This window comes from Macrotis lagotis, chromosome X (assembly GCF_037893015.1).
Source record: "Macrotis lagotis isolate mMagLag1 chromosome X, bilby.v1.9.chrom.fasta, whole genome shotgun sequence".
Classification (NCBI taxonomy): domain Eukaryota; kingdom Metazoa; phylum Chordata; class Mammalia; order Peramelemorphia; family Peramelidae; genus Macrotis; species Macrotis lagotis.
Genome location: NC_133666.1, coordinates 50,089,686 through 50,114,376, shown reverse-complemented (window position 1 = coordinate 50,114,376; position 24,691 = coordinate 50,089,686). Strand labels below are relative to the sequence as shown.

The 24,691-nt window shown below is 44.2% G+C and overlaps 1 protein-coding gene across 2 annotated transcripts in view; it reads right to left on the bottom strand.

The window, feature by feature from the left end:
* Nucleotides 1–4,958: 4,958 nt before the first annotated feature.
* Nucleotides 4,959–24,691, bottom strand: part of LOC141498241 (putative G-protein coupled receptor 174) — a 43,237-nt gene continuing 23,504 nt past the window's right edge. For both annotated transcript variants that reach the window (XM_074201274.1, XM_074201275.1), the window contains exon 2: nucleotides 4,959–11,228. In XM_074201274.1, coding sequence (XP_074057375.1) covers nucleotides 9,598–10,719 — 1,122 coding nt within the window. In that variant the 5' untranslated portion in view covers nucleotides 10,720–11,228 and the 3' untranslated portion in view covers nucleotides 4,959–9,597. The remainder of the gene's footprint in view (nucleotides 11,229–24,691) is intronic.

Here is a 24,691-nt window from a genome sequence, read left to right as displayed (position 1 = left end):
GGCTTAAGACTATGGGGGGCAAGGAAGGATAATTTCCCTAATAGGGGATATTAACATGCTGGGATAGGCATCTTCTAGTTACCTGGCACCTACTCTATTCATATCAAGTTAATCTGTGAATAACTATCTCTCCTTATTCCTCTCTCCATAATTTTATGATCATTTAACAATTTTAAATTTAACAGTCCAATTCGCCAACTACCTGAATATTAAATGCCTATACTATCCTAGAATCCTTGTTTGTGAAAGGGACTTTGAAAGGGATCTTGGAGGTCTTTCATCCATTCCAGTGATATCAAACTCAACTGGAAACGGGGGCCACTAAACAATACTTACGGATCCCTGCAGGCATATTTTGTCTTAGACAATCACACATTAGCATTATCTATATTCTGTTGCATTTTTTGCTAAATATTTCCCATTTACATTCTAATCTAGCTTAGTATCTACTGGGAAGTGCTGTGGCTAGCTGTCTGCATGTTCCATGTACCTGATTTAGTCTAACCCCGTCATTTTACATATGGGGGAATTGAGGCCCAGGGAGGTTAAATGACTTATCCAAGGTCATGCAAGTAATAAGTGGAAGAACCAGGATTTGAATCCAGGTCTTTTGACTCCAAATGCAACACTCTTTCCACTGTATCACGTTACAACATGAGCATAAGTATCTTTGTGTTTGCCAGATTTGTGATTTTTACCAGTGCAGAGAATTCCCAGGGAACAAAACTCCCTTTGCCAATGCAGTTCAGCACTTTCTCTGTAACATAGATGGTACAGTGGATAGAACACTGGCCTAGGAGTCAGGAGGATAGGATTGACTCCTATTAGCTGTGTGACCTTGGGCAAGTCACTTAACCCTAACTGCCTGGGGCAATCTCCAGCCATCCTGATTCCTGTCTGGCCACTGAACCCAGATGGCTCTAGAGGAAAGAGTGAGGCTGATGGGAGTCCCCCCCCCCCCACAGCCCCTCCCACTCAAATCCAGGTCAAGTGCTTGTCATGGCATCATCTCCCTGATGTCATGGTCTTCTTAGAAAATGAAGGACAAAAACAGTTCGTCTTAGAGGTCAAATGATTTTTCCAAGATCACACAGCCAGGATGTCAGAGATGAATCTTGAGCCCCAGTCTTCGCAATGTTGAGAATTGATCTCTAGCCCTTATCCCAAGATGGGAAGGAGCAGTAGTGGGGGTTGTGGGGAGAGGTACAACAAATAATTAAAGTAGAAGGAAAGTTGGGAAGGAAAGCACTAAGAGGGAAGGAGATTAAAGAAGGAATATCTGGGGGATACCTTTGCGGAACCCCATCTAAACATCTTATTTTATAAAGGAAGTAAGAAAAGATCAGAATTAGCATCAGAATAGGAACTGGAACCCAGATCTTTTGCCTGGGTATGGTTGCCTGGAGAAGACTCAGGAGGCACTAGCTGTCTTCATAGACTTGAAGGGCATTGTGTGGAAGGGACTAGACTTCTTCTGATTGGCCTCATAAGGACAAAACCAGGGTCAATGAGTGGAGGGGGAGAGTCCGGTTTAATATCAGGAAGAATGAAAAGCAGGGCGGCTAGGTGGCACAGTGGATAGAGCCAGTCGTAGAGTCAGGAGGACCTGAGTTCAAATCCAGCCTCAGACACTTACTAATGACCTAGCTGTGTGGCCTTGGGCAAGCCACTTAACCCCATTTGCCTTGCAAAAAACTAAACACAAAATTTTAAAAATTAATAAAAAAATGAAAAGCACCCTAATGACTAGAAGGAACTCCAAGTGGAATGGAGGTGGGGTATTTGCCCACCTTGAAGGTATGAGTGAGATTGGCCGCTGAGGTCACTTCCAACTCTTAAAGCCAGTGGTTTGACGATAGCCAGTCCAACAAGGCTCACTGAGGCTGCTAGTCCTTTCTGAGAACCAGCCCATATCTCTTGGCACAATTTGTATAGCTGAATGGGAATGGAGCCCCTTGGTATTTCCCAGACATACTGGCCCCAAGATGTGTATAGCAGGTGGGAGGCCCCACAGGCTTCTTTAGGAGGAACAGAAGCCTGGGACTAGGCAAACATAGGACAGGATGGCATAAAAAAAGAAAATGGGACTGCCGGCTTCAGACATAAGTATACCCCCCACCTTTCTTCCCCATTCTGTTGGTTGTTCAGGAAATTGGGCTGCCACCGCTGCTTGTAAGGGAACAGACTTCCTGGGTTTGCATTCAGAGTGGGGAGTGGGCTGGTGTGGAGCAGAGGAAGGACTTCTATATTTGGAATCTGAGGACCTGTGTTCAAATACTGACTCTGCTACTTAAGGACTGACCTTGTACAAGTCTCTGAGCTTCTCTTTCCTCATACTAATCTAGCTTAATATCTACTGGGAAGTGCTGTGGCTGCTGTCTGCATGTTCAATGTACCTGATTTAGGCTAACCCCATCATTTTACAAATGGAGGAATTGAGGTCCAGGGAGGTTAAATGACTTATCCAAGGTCACACAAGTAATAAGTGGAAGAACCAGGATCCAGGTCTTTTGACTCCAAATGCAACACTCTTTCCACCGTATCATGTTACAACATGAGCATAAGTATCTTTGTGTTTGAGGGATGAGGTCTAACTAAATGTTGTAAGGCTAAGGATACTATGGTTCCTCCCACTTCCTAGGCCAGGTTCAAACTCAGGATACAGAGCCGTGGGGACTCCTTCCCTTCCCCTTACTAACATGATACCCTGAGATAAAGTCAACTCTTACCATCTTGTCATCAGATTGCCCTACAGCAGCTCCACCCGACCACTGAACTATATCTTCACCTTCTTCCATAGAGGATGAAAAACCCTCTGAATTTTCCTCTTTGGGATAAACATTCAGTCACCTGGCTCTAGTTATGCCTGCAATTCAAGGCTCAAGCTAGAACCCAGAGCATCAGCCCATGTGGGCATTTGCTTATTCTAAGACAAACTATTCTAGGTTGGATATGTTGTGTTAATACTTTTGGGTTTTTTTCACCTTTGGTCTTGAGAAAGTAAAAGGTTTTTCTGCTCTCCATCAGACTCCAAAGCCTGGATTCAGAGTCAAAAGACCTGGGTTTGAGTTCTGACTTTGAATACCTACGTCTTATGTAACCTCTCTGGGACTCAGTTTCCTCCTCTGTAAAAGAGGGGATCAATTGGGCTGGCACTGTCTCCTTCATAGGGTTCTGGTGGGCACTGTAGTTCTGTGGTTATTATTAAGAGGAAAATTAGAGAAGGTGTATACTAATTCTGAGATGGGCTGGAAGAGCAGAATGAACCCTCCTGGAGAAAGAACCTCCCCTGAAACCCACCATTAATTTGGGGGAGTGGTTTTGTGAGTGACCCCTTCACTATTCCAATGGGGACTTGAGAATTGACTTGGGAACGTCCCTCATCAGGCTTCCCCCCCGGGAAGCCCGTCCTTTCTCTTTCTCTAAATCATCACAATCCTGATGACCTTCCCTGTCTGCTTCCTCAGAATACACTGGCCTATGTGGGCACCAAACCCTTCTCGTCCAGGTTTGAAACTAATCCAATGCCAACTGTTGGAAACCAAGGCCAAGGAGCCATTGGCCAGAAATGAAGGAGGGTTTCCAAGCCTGTTCAAGCCTAGAAACTAGGGCCTGGGAGGCTAACAGTTGCCCTCTTGGGCCCTACTGGGGCCAAAATGCAAACTGAGATTCTTCTCTAAGCAGTGTCCCAGAAACCACCAGAGCCAGTGGTCCGTTCAGTACCAAACCCAGGTGGTTCCCCACCCCCCACCACTAGATTGACCACTAGCCTAGACAGCACCTTGCCAATCATCTGGCTGATCCTGATGATTAGAGGCCAAGAGCAGAACAAGGCTTAGCAGGAGATGGGCTGGGAGGTAAGGAGTGCTGAGAAGGGACTTAGTGGCCTGGTAAGTGCCAACACTAGAGCAAATGACATTATCTTCTCCAGAGAGCCTCTGGCCAGGGTCCCTAGGATTGTAAGGGAAAGAGGGGAGTTAGAATTCGGGAAAGGACACAGGAAGGGAAAGCAGGAGCCAAAAACCACACATTGCCCCTACTTCCCAATTTGGCCCAGGGCCGAGCATCCAAAGTTCCCAAACCAGGAAGTGAGGCTGTCTTTCCAGCCTCTTTGGGGGGCAGGTTCCTCTCCAGTCATTCTCCTGGTGTCCTAGAAAGGGTAAGTTGCCCCCTCCATCCCAGCGCCAGGCAGGGGGGATTCAGCCACTGCAGGAGATGGAAAGAATGAAGCGGATACCAATTAGAAAATGGAATATCATTCCATGTAATTAAATGGCTTTCTGGAAATGGAGCTTTTTTTTTTCTTCCTGTCTGGCAGTTTTACTTAGTCTCAGCTCTCACTAACGAAGCTGACTCGCTTTTCTGCCTCCAGGCTGTCTGTATACAAGAGAGGACTGCCAACTAGAGACCTCAGGAAGCCTTTGGAGCCAGGGGATTGAAGGAACCAGGCTTCACTCTGCTATAGAGCAGAGCAGGGCCGAGTCTGGCCTTTACTTCAGCACCCCTCAACTACCAGAGAAACAATTGGGCTCTGCCAATGCTTTGCAAGTCTACGAGAAGGATTTGGACCTGTGGTTTCATTGGTATAAAGGACTCCTGAGTCTCTATCAATGTAGGTTGGCCAGTTCTCAGCAATTTGGAGACTTAGGGAGCTGTCTAGATATGAGTTCAAATGGGAGCTACCAAATGGGGTCTTCTCACTGATGACTCAGCCTTATTTGGCCTCATCATGTTTCTTCTTTCAGAGTAGTCTTTCTCTCTCACCATTATGGGGTCTTTACTCATGGGTTCTGAGGTCCCAGGAACTGTTGGTCCTCCATAGTGGGGCATCCTGAGCTCCTTCGCTGCATGAGATCATGTGTTCTGAAGACCAAGTTCTCCTCTCTCCCTAAAAAAAAAAACTGATTTGCTTTTTTAAAAACTGAAATGAGGACACTGGTGGTCCCTATGACCCATAATTGCTAGGTATAGCTATGGAGGAGTCAAGTCAGAATAAGCTTAGACCATTTGGCCCAAGGGGGAATGGTGTTCCAAAGCATGGCAGACAACCATTCTGGGAGGGGAAAGGAGAACAGAAGGGGGCCTTCCCTGTTAGATAATAGGGTCTGTTGAACACTCAGATGTCTATTGGAAAAAAAGGAAGCCCAACAGTGAAGGAGGTGTTTCTCAGTTTGTGAAAGTATAAATCTATGGACTCAGGACTTTTGGATGCCAAAACATTGGATGCCAATGATTACTCTCACATCACAGACCTAGAGCTGAAAAGAATCAAAGAGGCCACTGAGTCCAAGCTCCTCATTTTAGAGTTGAGGAAACTGAGGCCCAGAGGTGGTTTGCTGAAGGTCCCATAGCAATAAGTAGCACAACGACTCTTTTTGAGACAAAATGCACTTTATAAATTATAGCAGTGAATTATGCTAAAATACATTTTCACAGTACTTCATGAAAAAACTAACTATAGGATTTAGAGCTCTGTAGGATCTTAGAGGTCATCTCTTTTATTATATAGAGGAAGAAATTGAGGTCCAGAGATGTTAAATCACTTGGGCAAGGTCACTCAGGCAGTGAAATTACAACTAAGTCCTGATTCCAAATCTAATACTTTTTGCCACAAGGCAATACTGACTTCTATGAACCAAAACTTTGACCTGGAAATTCACTTGCCCCCAAGTTCCTCCCCAAATCCCACTCAGGCCAAGATTCCTTGGTCCTTGGGACAAGAGGCTCCACTTTAGAGATCCAGTGCTGAGCACAATGAGTTGTCTCATTGATCCCCAAATGGGAAAAGGACAATCTGTTGACATGTCATCCCATTTTCAAATTCTCCCATCTTCAGATTCACATTTGAGGCTTCAGAACCAAAAGTCAAGCAGCTTTCTCCTGTCTCTCCTGGGACAAAGAGCTCTTTCACCTTAATCAATTCTGTAGACGAAGAGTTCTCTTTATACTCCTCCAACCTCAAGAAACTCTTAGTGGGCCAAGAGAGAACTCCAAATAAATTGCAGATGATATAAATAATAACATCTAACAGGTATGAAGCACCTTAACAGTTAGAGACCACTTCCAATACATTATCTATCTTGATCCTCACAGCATCCTGTGAGGTAGCTGCTATTCTTATGAATATGCCTATTTTGCAGATGAGGAAACTGAGGTTAGTAATGATAATAATACTTAGTACTGATATAGTGCTTTAAGACTTGTGGTACACTAATAACCATTATTTCCTTTATCCTCAGACAATCCTGAGAGGAAGATGTTGGTGTTATTATTTAGAGAGGGGACCTTGTCCATAGTTACACAACTAGTGGGTATCAGAAGCAGAAGTGCAACACTCTCCCAAATGCAGGTCAGTCCATTTCTTTAAGAATAAATTGGGCCAGATTGGAGAAGGCCTCAAGAGTCATGCTAAGTAAGGAGCAATAGAAGATTGTTATGCAAATTGTGGGGAAAATAAATGGGAGTCAGAAGCCCTGGGTACCCACTAACTTTGCCAACTGCTGATTACATAATCATTTGCCATCTCTGGGGTCTCAGTTTCCTCATCTGTAAAATAAGAAAGTTGGACTGGATGACCTCAAAGAGAACTTCTAATTCTGAATGTTCTGTGGTTTCAATATCCTATGAGAAAGGAGGTTCAAAGAGAAGCAGACAGCTATAACAATACCTTCCTTCTTGTTTGGATTGCTCTGCTTAAGGTGCAACTCAATGGCCAGCTCTTCCAGATAGTCTTTCGGATTCTAGCACTATCCCCAACCCCTTCACTCAGTAATTACCATTCCCCTCAGGCCCTCTTCACAGTACTTTGCACTTTTCCCATTTACTTACTATGGAATTTTATGTATTAGAGTTATCTGCATTTGTGGTTTATCTGCCCCCCCCCAGCCCCCAAAGACTACTTGGGAGACAAATGAGGGCAGTGACTACATTTTAACTGAACTTTAGCTCTTCTCCAGTGCCAAACATAGTGCTCTCTATGCCACAAATCATGGTACACAAATGTCAAATATTACTGTGACATAAGAAATAACGAAAGATGAGAGATTCAGAGAAGCATCAAAAGATTTCTATAAACTGATGCATAGCAAAGTCAGTGACTCCAAGCAAACAGTATACACAATGACTACAATCAGGTAAATGGAGCAAATACAACAAAACTGAATGTTATATAGATAAGATGATGAAATTTGGCCCCAGAAAAGAGATGAGAAGCTGTACCTCCTTCCTTCATTCAGAAGTGAAGGACTATGTGTATAGAATATTGTAGAAGCTGACAGACCTCATTAATATGTCTGGTGGTTTTGATAAACTGTTTTTTTTAGATATCTTGGATATAATGGAAAACTTGCTTGGTAGGGTTAGTGATAGATCCAATGTGAAAACAAAAAATAGCCATAAAACTTTTTCCTTAAATTAAAACCCTTGTCTCATATTTATATTCCTATTTCTGATTTTTCAATGATACTTATTAAGTTCTGATTCCTTTGTCTCAAAATATTCTGAGCTGTCAAGAAAACCTAGCCTTCAGGTGCTCTACACAGTCTTTCTGGATGATGAGCATACATATCATATATGTTTTGTATGAATATATAGGTGGATCTATATGTGTGTGCTTATATATGTGACTGTGCTCATGTGCATATATACATGTGTCTGTGTGTTTATATATGTAAATATATGTATATTTGTTCTTAAGGAACTTCACTCATCATGGGGCAGCTTTTCATGGCCCTAGAATCAGGAGGATGGGAGTTTGAATCCCTCAGACACTTGCCACTTACTAGCTATGTGACCTTGGGCAAGTCATTTTATCCTGATTGTCTCCCATCCAGGGCCATCTCTCATTGTCCAGATTCCTATCTGGCCACTGGACCCAGATGGCTCCAGAGGAGAAAGTGAGGCTGGGGATTTAGCACAGGCCCCCCTCAGTGAAATCCAATTCACTTGCACTTCATGGTTTTACCTCCCTGATGTCAGTCTTCCTTGAGAAGGAAAGACAAACAACAATACTTCTTTAGACAGGGAATTCTTGGTGTGGAATTGCCCTACATTGATGGAGATGGGGAACTCATTTACAGTTACCTAAGGTTACTGAGAGGTGAAATGACTTGCCCAGAGCCAGAAGGGTTCAGGGAAAAGTTTTAAACCCAGGTCTTCCTGATTCCAGGGAAACAATTTTCCCCTATGTCATAAATATATGTTTCTTTTTTTAAAAGGCATGAAAAGTAGCACATCAGCTAGGAATAGCTAGCACATGGATAGACTTTAAGGTTGCAAAGGATGCACCTTACATGCATAATCTCATTTGAGTTTCATAGCAACCCTATGAGATCAGTACTATAAGTATATTTTCCCCATTTAACAGATGAGAAAATTGAAGCTCAGAGAGGGACTCAAAGACACTGCCAGGGTCACACCTGTTAAGAGTGGGAGTCAAATATGTGTGTGGTGCTGCTCTTTCCCCCACACTGTCTTTTGTATTCTCAGATTGTGTTGCTTCTCACAAATACCCTACCTCATAGAGTTCTTACAATTCTTTGCAAACTCTCAGACTATAGAAATGGGAGCCATCAGCTCATTATCATCATCTTCTTCTTCATTAAGATCTTGTAGGAGGACCCAGGTTTCCCAGAAAGAGCTTCTGCATTCTTCCCATGAGGTAGGGGGTAGGGGTGGGACTTGCTTTGCTTTTCCCAGCAGCTAGGGGTAAAGATGGCAAACACAATTCCCTAAGTGGCAAGGCTAGGACTGGCTATTCCAGGGGGATCAATGATTCCTCCTGTGTTATGAAGTCAGGACAGGGGCCAGGGTTCATGCTCCTAAAGGAACAATATGGTGCTTCTGACCCAGGAGGTCACAGATTAGGGGCAAAGCAAATCTCCAAGCTCCCAAATTTGGATGAGTTGACATATGAGTCATAGAATAAAAGGTTATAATTCATTTCCAGAATATAGCACAAATATCATGGGTACTGTTGAGCATCTGTGATTTTGATTAAGATTGAAATCTGTCTTTAACTTAGTATGTCAGAGAAGGCAAATGACTTGCCCAGTGTCACAATTTATCAGAGCTGAGATTTGAACCCAGATTTTCCCGTCTCCAAGGCCAGCACTTGATCAACTTTGGCAAAGGTTGTCTTTCCCACAAATAAAATACTATCCCATAAGCCTGTGTTTGGTAGAGTAACTGGACAATTGTCCTGCACTTCAATATAGGCAGCCTCAATGGCCTAATGTGGTAGAACTAACAATTCTTATGTAAAAAAAAAATCCTTCTGTTAATGGCCCAACCACCCTCTGCTGACTCTTGAATGTCGACATGAATGACAAGTCATTGTAAACAATGGCTATTGTCAGCACAGACTTTACAGAGAGTTGATGGGCAATGTAATGAGTTCCCAAGCCAAGTCTGGTGATGGAAAGAGGCACTGTGTTCTGAATGGGAACCAAGACTAGGATCTACATACACCCACATGGACGGGCTAGGACATAACTGGAGAAGATACCGGCACACATGCAGTAGCTGTAATAATCCTGGTTGGGGTGCTGAAAAGTTGTTTTAATCTTTGAGCTTTCAATCAGTGCAAGCATTCAGATTTCAACATAGTCCTGACCCCACTGTTGAGGCATGGCTGCCTGCATAATTTTTACTATGGAGTTGGATGCTGTCTTGCAAATCTTGTCTGGATAGCCGCCTCCGAAACTCATTGGTGGTGAAGTAGTAGATGACTGGATCCAGGCAGGAATTCAGACTTGCCAGGCACAAGGCCACCGAGTGGAATATCAGAATCACCTTCTGAGCCCCACAGCTTTGGATTTTGTCAGCTTTGACCAGGAAATCTAAAGGAAAGCTGAAATGATAGGGTGCAAAGCAAATCAAAAAAACTACTGCACAGGTTAAGATCATTTTTAGAGCCTTCTTCTTCTCCCCAAGGTCCTGGGACACTGGGTACTTTTCCCTTAGTGATAACACTGTCTTCCAGGAACAGTAGAGAACAATGATGAGGGGGGTGATGAAGCCCACCAGTTCCCCCACTGTCACCATGACAATGGACTGCGCCAAGTTCACATTCCTGGTGGGCAGATCCACAAAGCATTTGGTCTGGTTGCTAGCTTTCTCGTGGTTGATCCGGAGAAAGGGGAAAAGGAGGCAAACGAGGCAGATGGTGAGCCAACCAGCTACGCTGATGTACAGATCACATTTCCTCTTGCAGTCAGTGAAGCGAAAGGGGTACATGAGGAACCAGAACCTCCGCACGCTAATGCACACTAAGAAGTAGATGCTGGCATACATGTTCACATACTTCAGGTAGAAGCAAAACATGCAGAGGCCTTCTCCAAAAGGCCACTTGTGATTCAGGTAATAAAAGATCCTCAAGGGTAGGGAGAGTACTTGTAGTAAGTCTGCAATGGCTAAGTTGATCATAAATATCACAGCTCGTTTGGTCTCTTTCATATAGCCATAGAAAACCCAGAGAGCTAGGATGTTTCCTATGAGACCGGGCACCAAGATGACTGTGTACGTGACGGCATAAATAAAGTACCGAAAATCTGTGTTGCCTGTATCTGCTGGGGTACATGAATTGGTACTACTCATGTTTCCCTCCAGAGACTCCCTCTGGTCAACGCCTAAGTCCACTGCCAACTGCAGAGCTTTTTCAGTGACAGATAATGGATGGGCTGGGAAATCTAAAGGCATCGAATAATGTTCTCCTTTCATTGCCTCTGCTTGAGCCCCTGTACATGATTTGGGCGCTTTTCATAGAATTATGTGGACATTTGCCTTGGATTAGCATTCAGTATTCATGGATATGAAAGTGTAGTCTGTATGAGCCACTGACAAACATCTATGAGTTTTCCTTCTTGCTGCTATGGTGGCAAGGCTTTCTGGGACGTTATAACTGTCGATTCCCTCCTTGTAGGATTCTGAATGTATCATGTAAGGACTCCTCCAAGCCCCACAGGGTGACAGATATCTCTTGGCAGGTATTAACGTATGATATGGTGGTGGGATGCTCTCTTAGGACTCTCTGGGAGACTCCCAAGTTTCTTACAAGAATGGAGTTGTTTGTGACCATGTTGGAGAAAAATACCATATTGGATACTGGTTTGTGAAAGTGGGAGAAGGGTGTGTCCATCACGCTTCAGGGCAAATTAACTAATCCAGCTCATTTCTCTGGGGCTATTTCCATGGAATCTTTAAGGCTGGAAACCCGAGGACATGCAGAACTGCAAGGAAAAGATAAAACAAAACAAAACATCAAATAGTTGTGAGGATCATTTTTGGAAGAGGTCAAAGTTTCTGTAAGGGAACACAGGTGAATTATGGAATATTAGAACTGGAAGGTTCCAGTCGATTTATTTTACAAATGAGGAACCTGAACTTTATAGGGGGCAAATGATTTACCCAAGGTCACCCAGCAAGTCACAGAGCTGGGAATAGAATCCAGCTCGTCTACCTCCTATTCTGCTGTTCCTTCCATTTCATCAATTTTCTTTGGTTCTTTGTTCAAAACGTCACCTTTTCAAATCCTACCTCCTTGGTGGACCAGGCTCTCATCACTGCATTCTTGCATTACTCTAATAGTTACTCTAATAATTACTCTTTAAATCTTTCCTCTCCCAAAGGCCTCTTCAAGAGGCTTAATCCATCAAGTTCTCTGCCTGGCTTTCAGGGCTCCTCATAATATGCCCTAGCCTGGCAATTCAACTATATCTCCCACTGTTCCCCACATTCCCACTTTGCTTTAGTTCAACCAAACTCCCGCTGTCTCCAGGCTGTACCATTCAGTGAACACGTTTATTAAGCACCTAGTATGAGAAGAGTACTGGGTTAGGTCCTGGAGACATAGAGATAGGTCTTGCTCATTCCTGCCTCTTTATCTTTGCTCCTACTTTGCTCTCTCTCCAATTTCCTTCCAGATCCATTTTTCCTTTGTGGCACTCTCAGTTATAGTCTCCTGACTGGATTCCCCTTCTTTGTCTATGTGCTTGTCCTTTCTGATTTCATTCACCTTTTCTAGTCCCATCTCCTCCACCCTTCTCCTCACAACCCCACCGGGAGCCCCCATCCCCTGAACCCCTCTCTTGTCCCAAATTGTGTATGTGATCTATCACCCTCACTTTTTTTGGGAAAAGAAAGTGTCAACTCCAAGGGACGCACAGAGTGATGGACAAGGCTGGCAACTGGAAAAGACTGAAGAAGAGAGAAAATAGGAAAGGTTTATGGGGAACAAGCAGTAGCAAGGTGGGGGAAAAACAAAGGACTTCAGCAGTTTTGCCTTAATCTTGAACTGGTGAGATGACATCCAAAGATTGAAGGGCTTCCAAAACATGCCATGACCTGGGCCACATGAAAATCGAAGTTTGCATTGGAGGGGTTGAAGTGAGAGGAGCATCTCTTCTCTCCATCCTCAAGCTGAAGGGAACAGGACTTGGGGAGAGGAATGGCTCCTAGTTAGGATTTACCAAGCTATTGGGACAAGTATCTGTTTGCTTTCACTCTTTGAAGGAAGCATTCCAAGTTTCCCCCAACACTGTAAAGTATGTGCTCGCCAGTAGAGGATATGCTGGAGATCCCATGCATATACTGGCCCAAGCTTCCTGGGTGGGTGCTATGAGCTTAACAGTGAGAGAACTCCCCAGAGTGTACATCGGCCCTTCTTCTCAGGAGAGAAGTTGTATAGCAGGGCCTATCCAGGAGAACTGGATGCTTCTCCTTAGGAGATCTGCTGCTTCAAATGCTTCCTCCCCACCCTCCTGGCAAACCTTCTCCTCTAAGGAAAAGGGGACTTAACAATGAATAACCAAAGCTCTAAGCACTTTTGAATAAAGAGAACTCTCCTCACCATCTGAGCTCAGAGCTGAATATAAACAGTCCCTTATCTGTCTTTAAGGCAGACAAAAGACTATGGAGCTGGTTTTCTAGGGCGGGCCACTATTCTTTGAGACTTTCCTTCCTCAGGAAAGCATCCACATTGTAAGGGGCTCAGCCTGAATGAGATAATGATTTGAAGGAAGCGTCCCCATTCAAATAGGGAGGTACATTTTTTCCCCCTGCTCTCCGGAGTTTTCCCTCATAAATCCAAAGTTGCTTCTGCAACAAAAATGAAAATGGACCAAAACACAGCCTGTCAAGTTGGCCAAAAATCCCCCAAGGACTGAAGCTGGTTCAGACTGAGCTGTGGTCAGCAGTTATGACTGTTAATTATTAATATTTATTGATCTTTTCACCCAAGCCTTCTAAAGTATAACTTAAATTGACTTATGCTCTGGTTCAATGGGCTTATTAACCCAAGGGCCCCTGGATGCAAGTGGGACCCTTAAGTGACTCCCTCATTTGAAAGAGCAGAAGAACCCCTGGTTCCAAGTCACCATCTGTCATCCTGGACACCTAATGTCACCAACAATCAAGGAAAGAAGGAATTTTTTGAACTTGGCTCGAATACTATTCAACAGTCTTTGAATAACTGCTATTCTCTGGAAGAGAGAAGGACCTAATGAGAGAGGGAATCAGGATTTGTGGCCTAAAGGAGGTAATATTTGAGTTGAGCTTTGGAGGAAGCTAGATATTCTTTGAGGTGAAACTCTGGGGTCATAGGGTCATGTGTCTCACAGAGAGGGATGCTGAAGGACAGAGAAGTCAACTGACTTGTTCAAGGTCAGGACTAGTAATGGTGGTTCCTAAGTTCCTTAGCTCTCTGCCCTGGACCAGGACACAAGCTCCTCCCTATATAGTTTGAATGTGTGCAGCAAAGACTTGGATCATTTTTAGCACCAGCTGGTAGAGTTACCTCCTTCTCAGTCATTCTAGCTATCTGAAATAGCCACAGTGTCCCCTCTCCCATGACCCTAATTGGACATACCCTACAGATGGCTCTGATGAAAAAGGGTGAGCAATAATAATAGCTGACATTTACATAGGGCTTTAGGCATTGCAAGACACTTTATATGCATTAGCTCATTTGATCTTCATAGCAACTCAGAGACTGGCTGGCACAGGTGTTATGCTTGCCCTTTTCTAGAGTCCTCATTTATGAAGAAACTGAGGCTTGAGGGGATTAACTGACTTGCCTATAGTCACACTAGGACTGTCAGAGTTGGGGTTTGAACTCATGTTATTCATGAAGCCAAGCCTAACACTGTTTCTATCATGCCCTGCTTACTGCATTTCTCTAGGGACTATGGCAGCCTCTCTGTCATCTTAGGAGAGAGGTTTGGGGAACAGAACGAGCTTTTCTAGAACATGGAACCCTTCATTAAAGCTGAAAATTTGGCACAGTTTGTCCTTGTCTTTTTCTTTCCTCTTTCCCCTTAACCCTTAGATAGCAATTCTGCCTTCCCATTCATTGGGTCATAGATTTAGAGTCACAAAGTACCTGGGAATTCATCTGATTCCACCCTGCCATTTTATAGAGGCCCCCAAATGTTCAAAGCCAAGGAGTCTTGAACATCAGGCTTCTGACGCAGAATTAGGGATTTTTCCTCCTCTACCTCTATGGTTTCCCTCAGAGCCTTTTTCCTGATTAAGGTGTTTTTTTCTCTCAGGGAAAGATTTGCATTTTGATAGGGTCTGGAAAATTCTTAATAAAGCATTGAATATCTTGAATGGTGGGTTTTCAGGTGCCATGCCAAGCTAGGTATGGGAAGCAGGAATATTTTGGGGAAGGGAGGCAGGAGTCCGGTCAACCATTCTTCAATTTATACCCACCAGGGAATTGGCCTAGCCTCATCCTTAAATTTCAAATAGTACTTTATTCATCAAGTGCCTTAAACCTAATGGTTTTGTTTAACCTTCAACAAGATCCTGGCAAGGCAGGCAAAAAGCCGACATTAATATCAGAGTTTTTATAGATGTGGAGACTCGGGCACAGGTGACGTCTACATGCCAACATAAGATGTGTTGGCTTAAACATTAATGTACCTTTTGGTTATTTGTGAGGCCAGCATAGCTGTTAGCAACTGAGGTGACCCCCATAACCCTCACAAAATGAACAGGGATATTTATTCAGAATAAGTGGAAGGGCTATGCCGTAGAGGAGTTGACTGAAGGAACTGGGAATGTTTTGCTTAGAGAAGAATTGCAGGATGGGTAGATAGGGTCTGAACTGGAAGATATGAAAGGTTAGGCCCAAAAAGATTAGTAGAGAAGATTCTGGTTCAGATTTGAGTTAGACATCCAACTCTAAGATCCAACTCCCTGGCTCATGGAGACCTTCCATCCTCCTGTTTGATATCAAAAAGAGGTGTTTGTGGCCCCAATCCAACAAGTTAGCTGCCTGTGCCAAGGACATTCCTGTCAGAACTTCCATGCTCCCATCTTCACTTTTGCCCATGTAGTGACAGTCTTCCCAGTCAATAGCAGAATCAGGTCAACTCTTAAATTCTGTTGGACAAGCTATCAGAAAAATACTGAATCTCACATCAGAGGTCTTGATTCAACTTCTCCAGGGTACCAGGGTATCGCACTGCTGAAGGGGCTGGGTATTAACCTTTGCACTCACTAGTTGGGTGACTTTGGACTTGATGTCTCTTCCAACTCATGAAAGCATGAAACTCTAATGAGAGCCTATTGCTGAATGTGAATGAGATTAAGTCACTCAGTATTTGCATTTTTATACTCAACAAGATAGACCTGAGATGTGAGCAAGCCTTCATTCACCTGTTAAACCAAGAAGCTTATTTGGGGGGTTTCCAAACCTTTAAAAAGTATTTGGGGGCGGGCATAAGGAGAGTGCTAATGGTACTAAAAACGAAGAAGAAAAGAAAGAAGAGTGTCAATTGAACATAATCAGAATATACTGAGGAAAGTCCATAATGGTATACAAACAAGGACAGTGTTGGAAATACAAATTGTACATAGTACACTCAATTTCCTTTGCAGTCTTTTTTCAGTCTTTTGTAAATGGAAATGTTTATGTTTGTTGATGACTGTCAAATTCATATTTTTTAAGCACTGAAAGAAAAAACAAAGGTATTTTTCATTTTCAATCAAATCCCAGTAGGTCCCAGGTTCTGAACTAGGCAGTAGGGATACAGAGACAAAAAGGGACCATTTCTTTCCCTCAAGGAGGTTGATTAGGATCAACTTGAGGGAGCAGAAAGAAGGTATCAGTACAGTCTCTGAGAAGAGTGAGGAACTAGTAGGTCTTGCCAGTTGAGTTCCCACCCTGCTTGTGAGGATCATGGCAAAGCTTGCTTGGCATGGTGGAAAGAGATTTGTGGTATCAGCAATTGTCTTGGAGATTGCTCCTGAAAGGCTTTGGGATTTGCCTATGTGTATCAGTCTACCATTTGGACAACTCTGCCCCCTTCTTTTGCTCTCTTTCCTTAAAAGAGTCTTGGCACGATGCCACCAAATGATCAAAAAGAATGCCACACAGACTGAGGCTCAGTTCTCTTTGTGCATGTATTGAGGAGTGGTGAGAGAAACATTTTCTTTAGGGAAATTTCCTTTACAGAAAAAGGTGTTTTCCATCTTGTTTCAGAGCTAGTAGAGAAAGCTGTGGCATAGGAAGGATAGCACTGATTTAGGAGGGCCCAAATTCCAGCGACTGAATGGCCGCTGAGTCCAGCCTGAGCCTTACAAAGAACAGCCTCTACAATATACCACACCATCCACGGTACCTGGGTTGAATCTTGGCTTTGTTACTTCCTGTTTGACCTTAGACAAGCCTTTACTTTCTCGGAGTCTCAGTTTTCTGTCTGTGGCAAAGGAAGGTTTAAGGGATCCATTGGATTTCTTCCAACTTTAACAAACTATGAATAATTTGAAGAGGAGAAGTGAGGGATGGAGGTGGAGGTGGGGGTGAGAATTTTCCATGGGAAGGCCTCTGTTTATAATAGAGTTAACCATTTACCTGTTCACCCTGTGACTCAAAACTCAATGAAATGGGTAACTTATGCTGTCTGCCCCATTTACACCTCTTGCCAATGAAGATATGTGGTAATAAAATAATTTTGTGGCATATGCCAAATGGATGCTCTGTTGAATCAAGTTGAAATACCACTTGGATAAGAAGGATTGATGTTTCTTTAAGCCAGGAATGACTGTAATCAAGGGATCTTTCTGGCCCTGGGGGCCTCAGGAACAGTCCATTAATCCACCGAGTAAGCTTTGCTGAACAAAGTCACTCTTCCATTTGTGAGTGAGGACCCATCACATGCCCCAGCAAGGCTGGAGGATTATTGATTGATTAGCATTTAAGATCCTTCACTCATCCCCAGAGTCACACCTTCTATGGAATCCTACCATGGGAGAGCTAGAAGAGACCTTCTGAGAGTGCTTAGTCCTGACTCTTGACCTCAGACAGAGCTGCCCGTTAACCTTGGTCCCCTCTGCAGATTGGAGGGCACAGCTTTCTTCTCTTTTCAAGATCCCTGGAAGGGATAGTTCACACAATCTTTTCTTGGAAACCCATTCCAGCAGTTAAAACAGCCCCAAGGCAGTGTGTACAGGATGGCGCCTAAACAGCCTGGGAAGCAATTAACCAGACCATGCCTCCTTGGGAGTTAACCAGCTCTGCCCCACTCACGGGGTCATCTTAGTGTTTGTTCAAACAGGTCTGGGCTGCCTTTCTCGACCCAAGCCTCCCAACTGGGGGCCAATGGTCAAAGCCAAGCAGGTTCCCAGCCAGTATTATTTTTAACACCTCCTCTAGGGCCCCATGGAGCAATGGAAAGAGGACAAAAATGTTGGAGGTCAAACAATACAATATTGTCAAGGCAGCCCTTGTCGGACCGGAAGGTCTTCCATGTGGCTAATCTACATTCCACTGGCTACAGGCAAAAATCATTTCCTCTTGTTCCCTCCTCCTCTGGGAGAGAAAGAGTACATCTGACCACTCCACTTGATGTCATGAGATTATTGCACTTGAAGCCCATGACGGGGTCATCCCTTGGCCTGGCATTGTTAGGCAAAGTGGGGCTGGGCTGCCTTGCTCCTGCAGAATAGTCTATTTTCCAACCATGGCAAAGCTAGTGTTATTGGGGAGGCGGCCATGGCTACACACCAGAAGTTTTGGGACTTGGAAACTGGCACACTGGCATGAATCTGACCATAAGCTGCTCCTTTTCCTAGAAAGTCACCCCCCCCCAAGGGTTGACAGGGGACTTTAAAAAAGCAGGGGGTGGGGCAGGCAGGCAATGGTGAGACTTCCTCTTACATAGATCCTGCCCCTCTCTACCTTCATGTCCCATCATTGGGTCACTATATTAGGCTCTGCTTAGACTGTTTTGCTTAGACTATTTTTTTTCAGATTGCTTCTAAACTCAATTCTGGTATCTGAAAGTCCACTAAACTAGAGTGGAAAGCACTCTGACTCTGGGGTTAGAAGACCTAGGGTGGAAATCTACCTTTGATACTTCCAACTCGTATGACCTTGGATTAGGTTCTTAACCTCCTTGAACCTTAGTTTCCCCATTTGTAAAAGTAGATGGCTTCTCAAGTCCCTTAGGATCCTATGATCCTAAGATTTTGGTGACAAGGCTCTCCTCTTTGGGGATGGAACCATCTAGTAAGGCTGAAAAGGGTGGGAAAGTTATCTTCTCTTTTGGACTTGGGGCACCTCTATCTGTAGCCTTCAATGGGCAGCTCAAGATTGAAGGATTGACTATTCCATTCCATTGATGAGGCACCATGACTTAAAACTGGGATGGGGGGACTTTAGAGGCTTACCAATACAACCCCCTTATTGGACAAAAGGGGAAACTGAGACTCAAAGAGACTTGTATGACTTGCCCAGAGCCCCAGAGCTAGTAAGTAGAAGCACTGCTGCCTTGACTCTATAAATTTTTTCTCTTCTTTTTATGCATCACTAGCAAGCCAGGGAAAGTATTGAGGTCGGCCTATAAGACACTGAGGCAGATAGATTAAAACTAAAGGTAGCCAAATATTTGCTTGTCAAGGCACACCATATTTTCAAACCCCAGTGACTTGCTCCATTGCACTTGTGTGTGTGTGTGTGTGTGTGTGTGTGTTGTAAACACACCAAATTTTGTAATGAATACTCTCTTCTTCGAGGACAGCTCACCTTGTCTGCCCCTTTTAAGTTTCAAGATTCCAGCCTTTTCGTTTGGAGAAGCTGATGTAAAGATCACAAGGTCTGTTTACAGTGGGGAAAGTGTACATATTTCCTGTCCTCAGCCCTCTTGAATACTTGCTTTATGTTTGGGGCCAGACGGGAACGTTTGGACAAGAAGGGGGAATCTAGGGTGGGGGGTGGGGGGGCCAAGTTATGAGCTTTCACACTTATAGAAAATAGACTTGGTTCCAAGATAATCGAGCCCTGTGGGTAGGCCTTACCTTTCTACAGGCCTTCTGGGGCCTGCCCTCTTGGACTTACAGGACTCACCCACTACTCAATGGGAGCAAGAAAACAGAGACTTCACCCAGGTAAGTGGAGGATTTTGGATTGGAAGGGGCCTTGGAAATAATAATAATGTTAACTGACATTTCTATAGTACTTTACAGGTTATGGCCGACTTTCTCTTCATCCAAATTGAGGGGTTGGGAGACCAGGAACAAATAATTTCCATTTCATAAACAAAATGATGAGTGACTTGCCCAAGGTCATAAGAGAAGTGAGTGGAAGAGTTGGGACTTCTTCTGTGCCTTTGGTCAACGTACTCTTTTCACTTTATATTGATGTTCACTGCGATGACCACAGTGGCAAACTCATGCCCACAGCAGACCACTGTCTTTTTCAGTCTTGGTCTAGTTTATACTTATTCCCCACATCTATTACTGCCTCCTAGTTCTTCAACTCTGGGATTAATTATGCCAATTTGACAGATGAGGACACAGGCTTTGAGAGGTAATGTAATTTGTTGGTGATCACATGGCTAGTAAGTAAGAGGAGAAATTAGAAGACAGGGCTCCTGAGGACAGGTCCGGTGCTTTGGACCCTTCACTCTGACTGCAGAACTCAGAGTTGGGAGACATAAGCTGGAGTATTAGAACTGGGAGCTAAAAGGGCAGAGGAGATGAGGCAAAAACACCACAATGGAAGTAGTCTTTGGTGTTCTTCTCTAAGAGCCAGCTTGAGAATGAGGCAGATCGGGCAGCTGCCTTCTGGTGGGATTTCAGGGGCCCAAAGCCCCTCTTGTCCCCTCTCTAATGCCTCCCTCCACCTGTTCACTGAGGCCTGAATTTTTTTTTTCTACCTGGGGACAAAGCCATTCATTCCATGAGACAGCCTTGAAATGCAAATATCCCGAGAGAGGAAACACAGGGCCTTACATTCACCCAGAGGAACAGATGCCAGCCCTGGGTTGGCTTGTTGAGTCAACAGTGTGAGGGTGGCAGCCAAAAATGCTAATGCCCCCTTGGGTCGCATTCAGAGAGGCTCAGTGTCCAGGCTGATGGTCCGGCTGTCTTCTGCTACTCTGGGCAGACCACAGCTGGAGGGCTGGCTTCAACTCTGGGCGCCACAGCCTAGGAGGGACATTGATATTCTGGAGAGCATCCAAGGGAGGGCAGGAAGGGGAAAGGCCTTGAGCCTGGGCCATGCAAGACTTGGTGGAAGGAACTGGGGAGGTTTAGCCTCAAGGAGAGAAGACTTGGGTGGTGTGAGGGAAGACATAAGGACAAGGCCAGTCATGTGGAAGAGGGACTAGGCTTGCTCCATTTGACCCCAGAGAGCAAAAACGGAACCAATGAGTGGAATCTGAAGAGAAATAGATTTAAGTTTCCTAACAAGAAAAGCTTTCCCACTATGAAAGAGGATGCTTTAAGTCAAGGTTGGATGACCATTGATTGATATGATGTCCTGGCATGGGTAGGACTAAGTGGACCCCGAGAGGTCTTCCAGTTCAACCCCCAAAGTCTTCATTAAGCACCTACTAAGCCCAAGACCCTAGGTTACCTCTGAGATTCTGTGGCTTGGAACCTTTTCAGAGAACAGGCTTTGAGGAATGGGAAGAAGAATGCTATCCCCCAAACTCCAAGTCCTTGGAGAAATGCAAAAGAGAAAAGTTCTCTGGTGGGAAAAATGAGCTTCCTACAGTGTAGCCATATCAGGTTCGCCTGCTTCTGTGTAGACTGGTCACGATGTCTCTAGCTGATTGGGCGGTCCTCAAGCCTTCATCATTCTTTTTGAGACTAGATAGAGGAATCCACAAATGAAGCAAAGGTATAGGAATATTTCCCCATTTCCTTCTTTACCTTAGACCCACACTTGGGTCCTTAGGTGGTGGTGGTGGTGGGGCCCCTTCATAAGACAGAACTTTAAGTCTCAGGTACCCTTTCTCAAAGCACCCTGGTTCTAAAGGGTCATCACACTTGCACGGAAATGGAATGAATATTAAAGCTGGAAAGGACAGAGGTTTTCTACCCCAATACTTTCATTTTTACAAATGTGGAACATGAGACCCAAAGAAGGGAAGAAAATTTCCTAAGATCATACAGAGAGTAAGGAGAAGAGATGGGAGGGATTCAAAATCAAATGGCCTTTCCTATTACACCATAGCTGCCTCAGTTTAAGGAAATTGAGACTTAAGGAGAGGAAGGGTGATGAGCTGAGACTAGAACCCAGGTCTCCTGATTCTGAACCAATGATCTTACTGTTAAACCCTGGCTGACTCTTGGAGCCAAGTGCCTGCTCATGGCATCTTTTGGCTCCTGCAGAAATCTTCCCCCATCACTGAGTCTTCTGACTAAGAACCCCATTATTAGCAATCAGCCCAGCTGGTTACTCACATTATGACTCAATGGCAGTGGCAAGGCTTTGAGAATACCAAGGAGACTTGGACCCTTTCTTGTTAGGAAGCCATTGGCCAGGCTTCTAGAATCAGCGGTCCAGAGGTTCATAAGTCTAAATCTAGAAGGGACCCTCAGAGATCGTCCCCACAACACCTCATTTTGCAAATGTGAAAACAGGCTCAGAGAGATGGAAGTGATTTGCCTGAAGTTCAAGAGCAGGGATGGGGTACATTTGGCCCATGGGTCATATTGATCTGACATTTCCAGGGTAACTGCAGGTGAGACTTGAAATTCAATTTGTTGAGGTGAATTAATTAAATGTTTGACCAAATATAGTCTGTGAATGATGGTATAAATATTCAAATGGCCCTTGGCAAAAAAAAAAAAAAAAGTTTCCCCACCCCTGTTCTAGAGGTAGTAAGTCTTAGAGGCAGGATTTGAACAAGATTTTCTGATTCCAAGTCAAATGGTTTCCTCCACTGGCACAAAGGCTGCTTCTGGGCATGGAAATATTGACTGGGCATGCCTTCCAATACTATTCAACCAACACCCACTCTTCAGCTTCTTCTTGAAGATGCAGATCAGGCACCATCATCTTCTACAAGAAGCCTGCTAGTGCCCTCTCTCCCGAACTACCTTTTTTTGTTGTTCCAAGACAACTTCTTTCTCTATGCTTACATTTATTCTACATATACTTCTATGTTCAGTCATCTTTCCCATTAGAATGTAAGCTCCTTGAGAGCAAGAACTATTTCATTCATTGGATTTGTATCCCTTACAAATATCACCATAGAGTGACAAATAGAGAATGACTGGACCAATTTTAGCCCCTCTCTTCTCCATACCTCATGGGCTCTGAGTTTAGAAGATTCACCCATCTGCAGTCCTCAGGAAATCTTGCTCTGGGCAAGGTAAAGTGCTGTACATTGAATATCCTAGGACCCACTCAAACTCTGGAAATTGGGTAATGGGTACCACCCACCAGACATTTTGGGGGATTTGAACTTGGGTTCTCTGAGTCCAAAAATGGTTCTCCTTCCACTGGATCCCTTGCTTCAAACCATCAAGAAGCCATGATTTCCTTGGTGTTGGGACCCTTCTTCCAATAGCTGCTCACAACTTCTCCATGTTTTAATAGAGTGCCTTCCTATGCATGGTGTAAGCATTAACTGTTAGCCCTTCTCCTTGCACATCTATGGGCAATCTTCAAAAGTCCTGTAGCCATCTTGGTGCTGCGGCATTGTGTACTTTGCCAGGCTGAACTTTGGACAAGAGATGTCCAGTACTGGACTGTACTCAAAACTTTTCCAATTTAGTAGGACCTGCCAGAGCTTGCCCTCCCTTGCTTGGCATTGCCTTCAAGAACCCAGGCTGCTGTTCATGCTACAAAGAGGCACCAGAGGGGGACAGCTAATGACAACTGTTGTCACTGGATATTATTTAGACTCAAGGTCAGCAGAAAGGCTAACCTATTGGGTATAAGGCATTGGCTTTTGTCCAGTTGGCTCCAAAAGTAGAAATGTATCTCCCCCTTTTGTCCATGTCTGTCATTCCTCCTGTCCATTTTGAGGTGGACAAGATAGCTGAGAAGAGCAAAAATCTCAGCAACCCTTTTCTTTTCTGCCCTCGAGTCATCAGCTGTTCCCAAAGAGGGGATCTTAGAAATTGGCAGGGACACAGCGACGTCTTCCACCCAACCAAGAATTGAACAGAGAGTCTCGAAGAAGACTGACTATGCCGGCCAATGAATGTCAACATTTGAAACAAATCAGCTATCAATACATAGTAGATAGAATGCTGACCTGGGACTCGGAAAGACCTGACTGGAAATCTGGCTACAGATCCTTAGTTGTGCAACCATCAGCTAATCCCCTAAACGCTCCCAGTCCCAGTTTCCTCATCTGTAAAATTGGGATAATAATACTATCTCTTCTTCTTCTTCTTCTTCTTCTTCTTCTTACTGCTAAATACCAGCTATTACTATTATTATTCCACCTTGATTATTCTTACTCCTACTACTGAGGATAACTCCAGCAATTATTCCAACTTCTCTGTTTCTTTCTGGACCAAAGTTACTTGTGTTAGTAATCTTTCCAAAAGCGGAACTGGTATCCAATGGGGGAACTCTCTTATCTAACTGAGGACCAACCCTTTGCTCTGGCTTAATAGTACTGCCTTAACTTCCTTTTTTAAAAAAAATGATGTTTAATGAGCAGAACTTCTCCCTGGAGTTGCCAGACCTCTTCAGCGCATTTGTCTTTGTTCTCCATTAGACAATAGCCAAGCACCAAGCCCATTGGGGCTCAGTGTATTCTTAGGTCTGAGAGGTATTCGGTGTGAAAAGCACCTCTGTCGCCAGTCTGAAGGTCACTCCCCTTGTAAAACCCCATGATAGCACTTTATTTAGCAACTTCCCAGCTGTTGTTTTAATCACTGGTTGTCTGCCTTTGGGAGGCCTTGGGCCATGGTATAGGCCAACTTTTGGGAGACTTCCCCCCCCCCTTTCCTCCTAGTGAGCAGGTTACATTACTATTTCCCTGACTAGGCTTGTCTTTTAAAATGGGAAATTTGCTTTTCCTCAATAGTTATCTGCCAAGGGATAAAAATAAACACAGACCTGGACCCTACGCCACTTGACTAATTAGGGCTCCCTAGGGGCTTCTGGGTAGACTTCCCAGTTGGTCTACTGATAGGATCAGAGACTTTTAAGCTGAGGGAAAACCCAATCCAATGCATTCACTTCACACAGAAAGAAACTGAGGCCGGAGAGGTTTAGGTAGCTTTCTGAAGGGCACAGAAGTAGAAGAGTTAGGATTTGAACCCAGGTTGACTTTGGTATCAGTGACTGGGAATGAAAATGCAAAAATTTTTAAATTAGACGTCAGGAACATCTCCCATGCAAAGTGTTTTCTCACCTGCTTCAAGCGGGTCTTTGCATTTTTGAATCTAGCTAAAATCAGACAGGCACCTAGGGGTAGTACAGTGGGTAGAG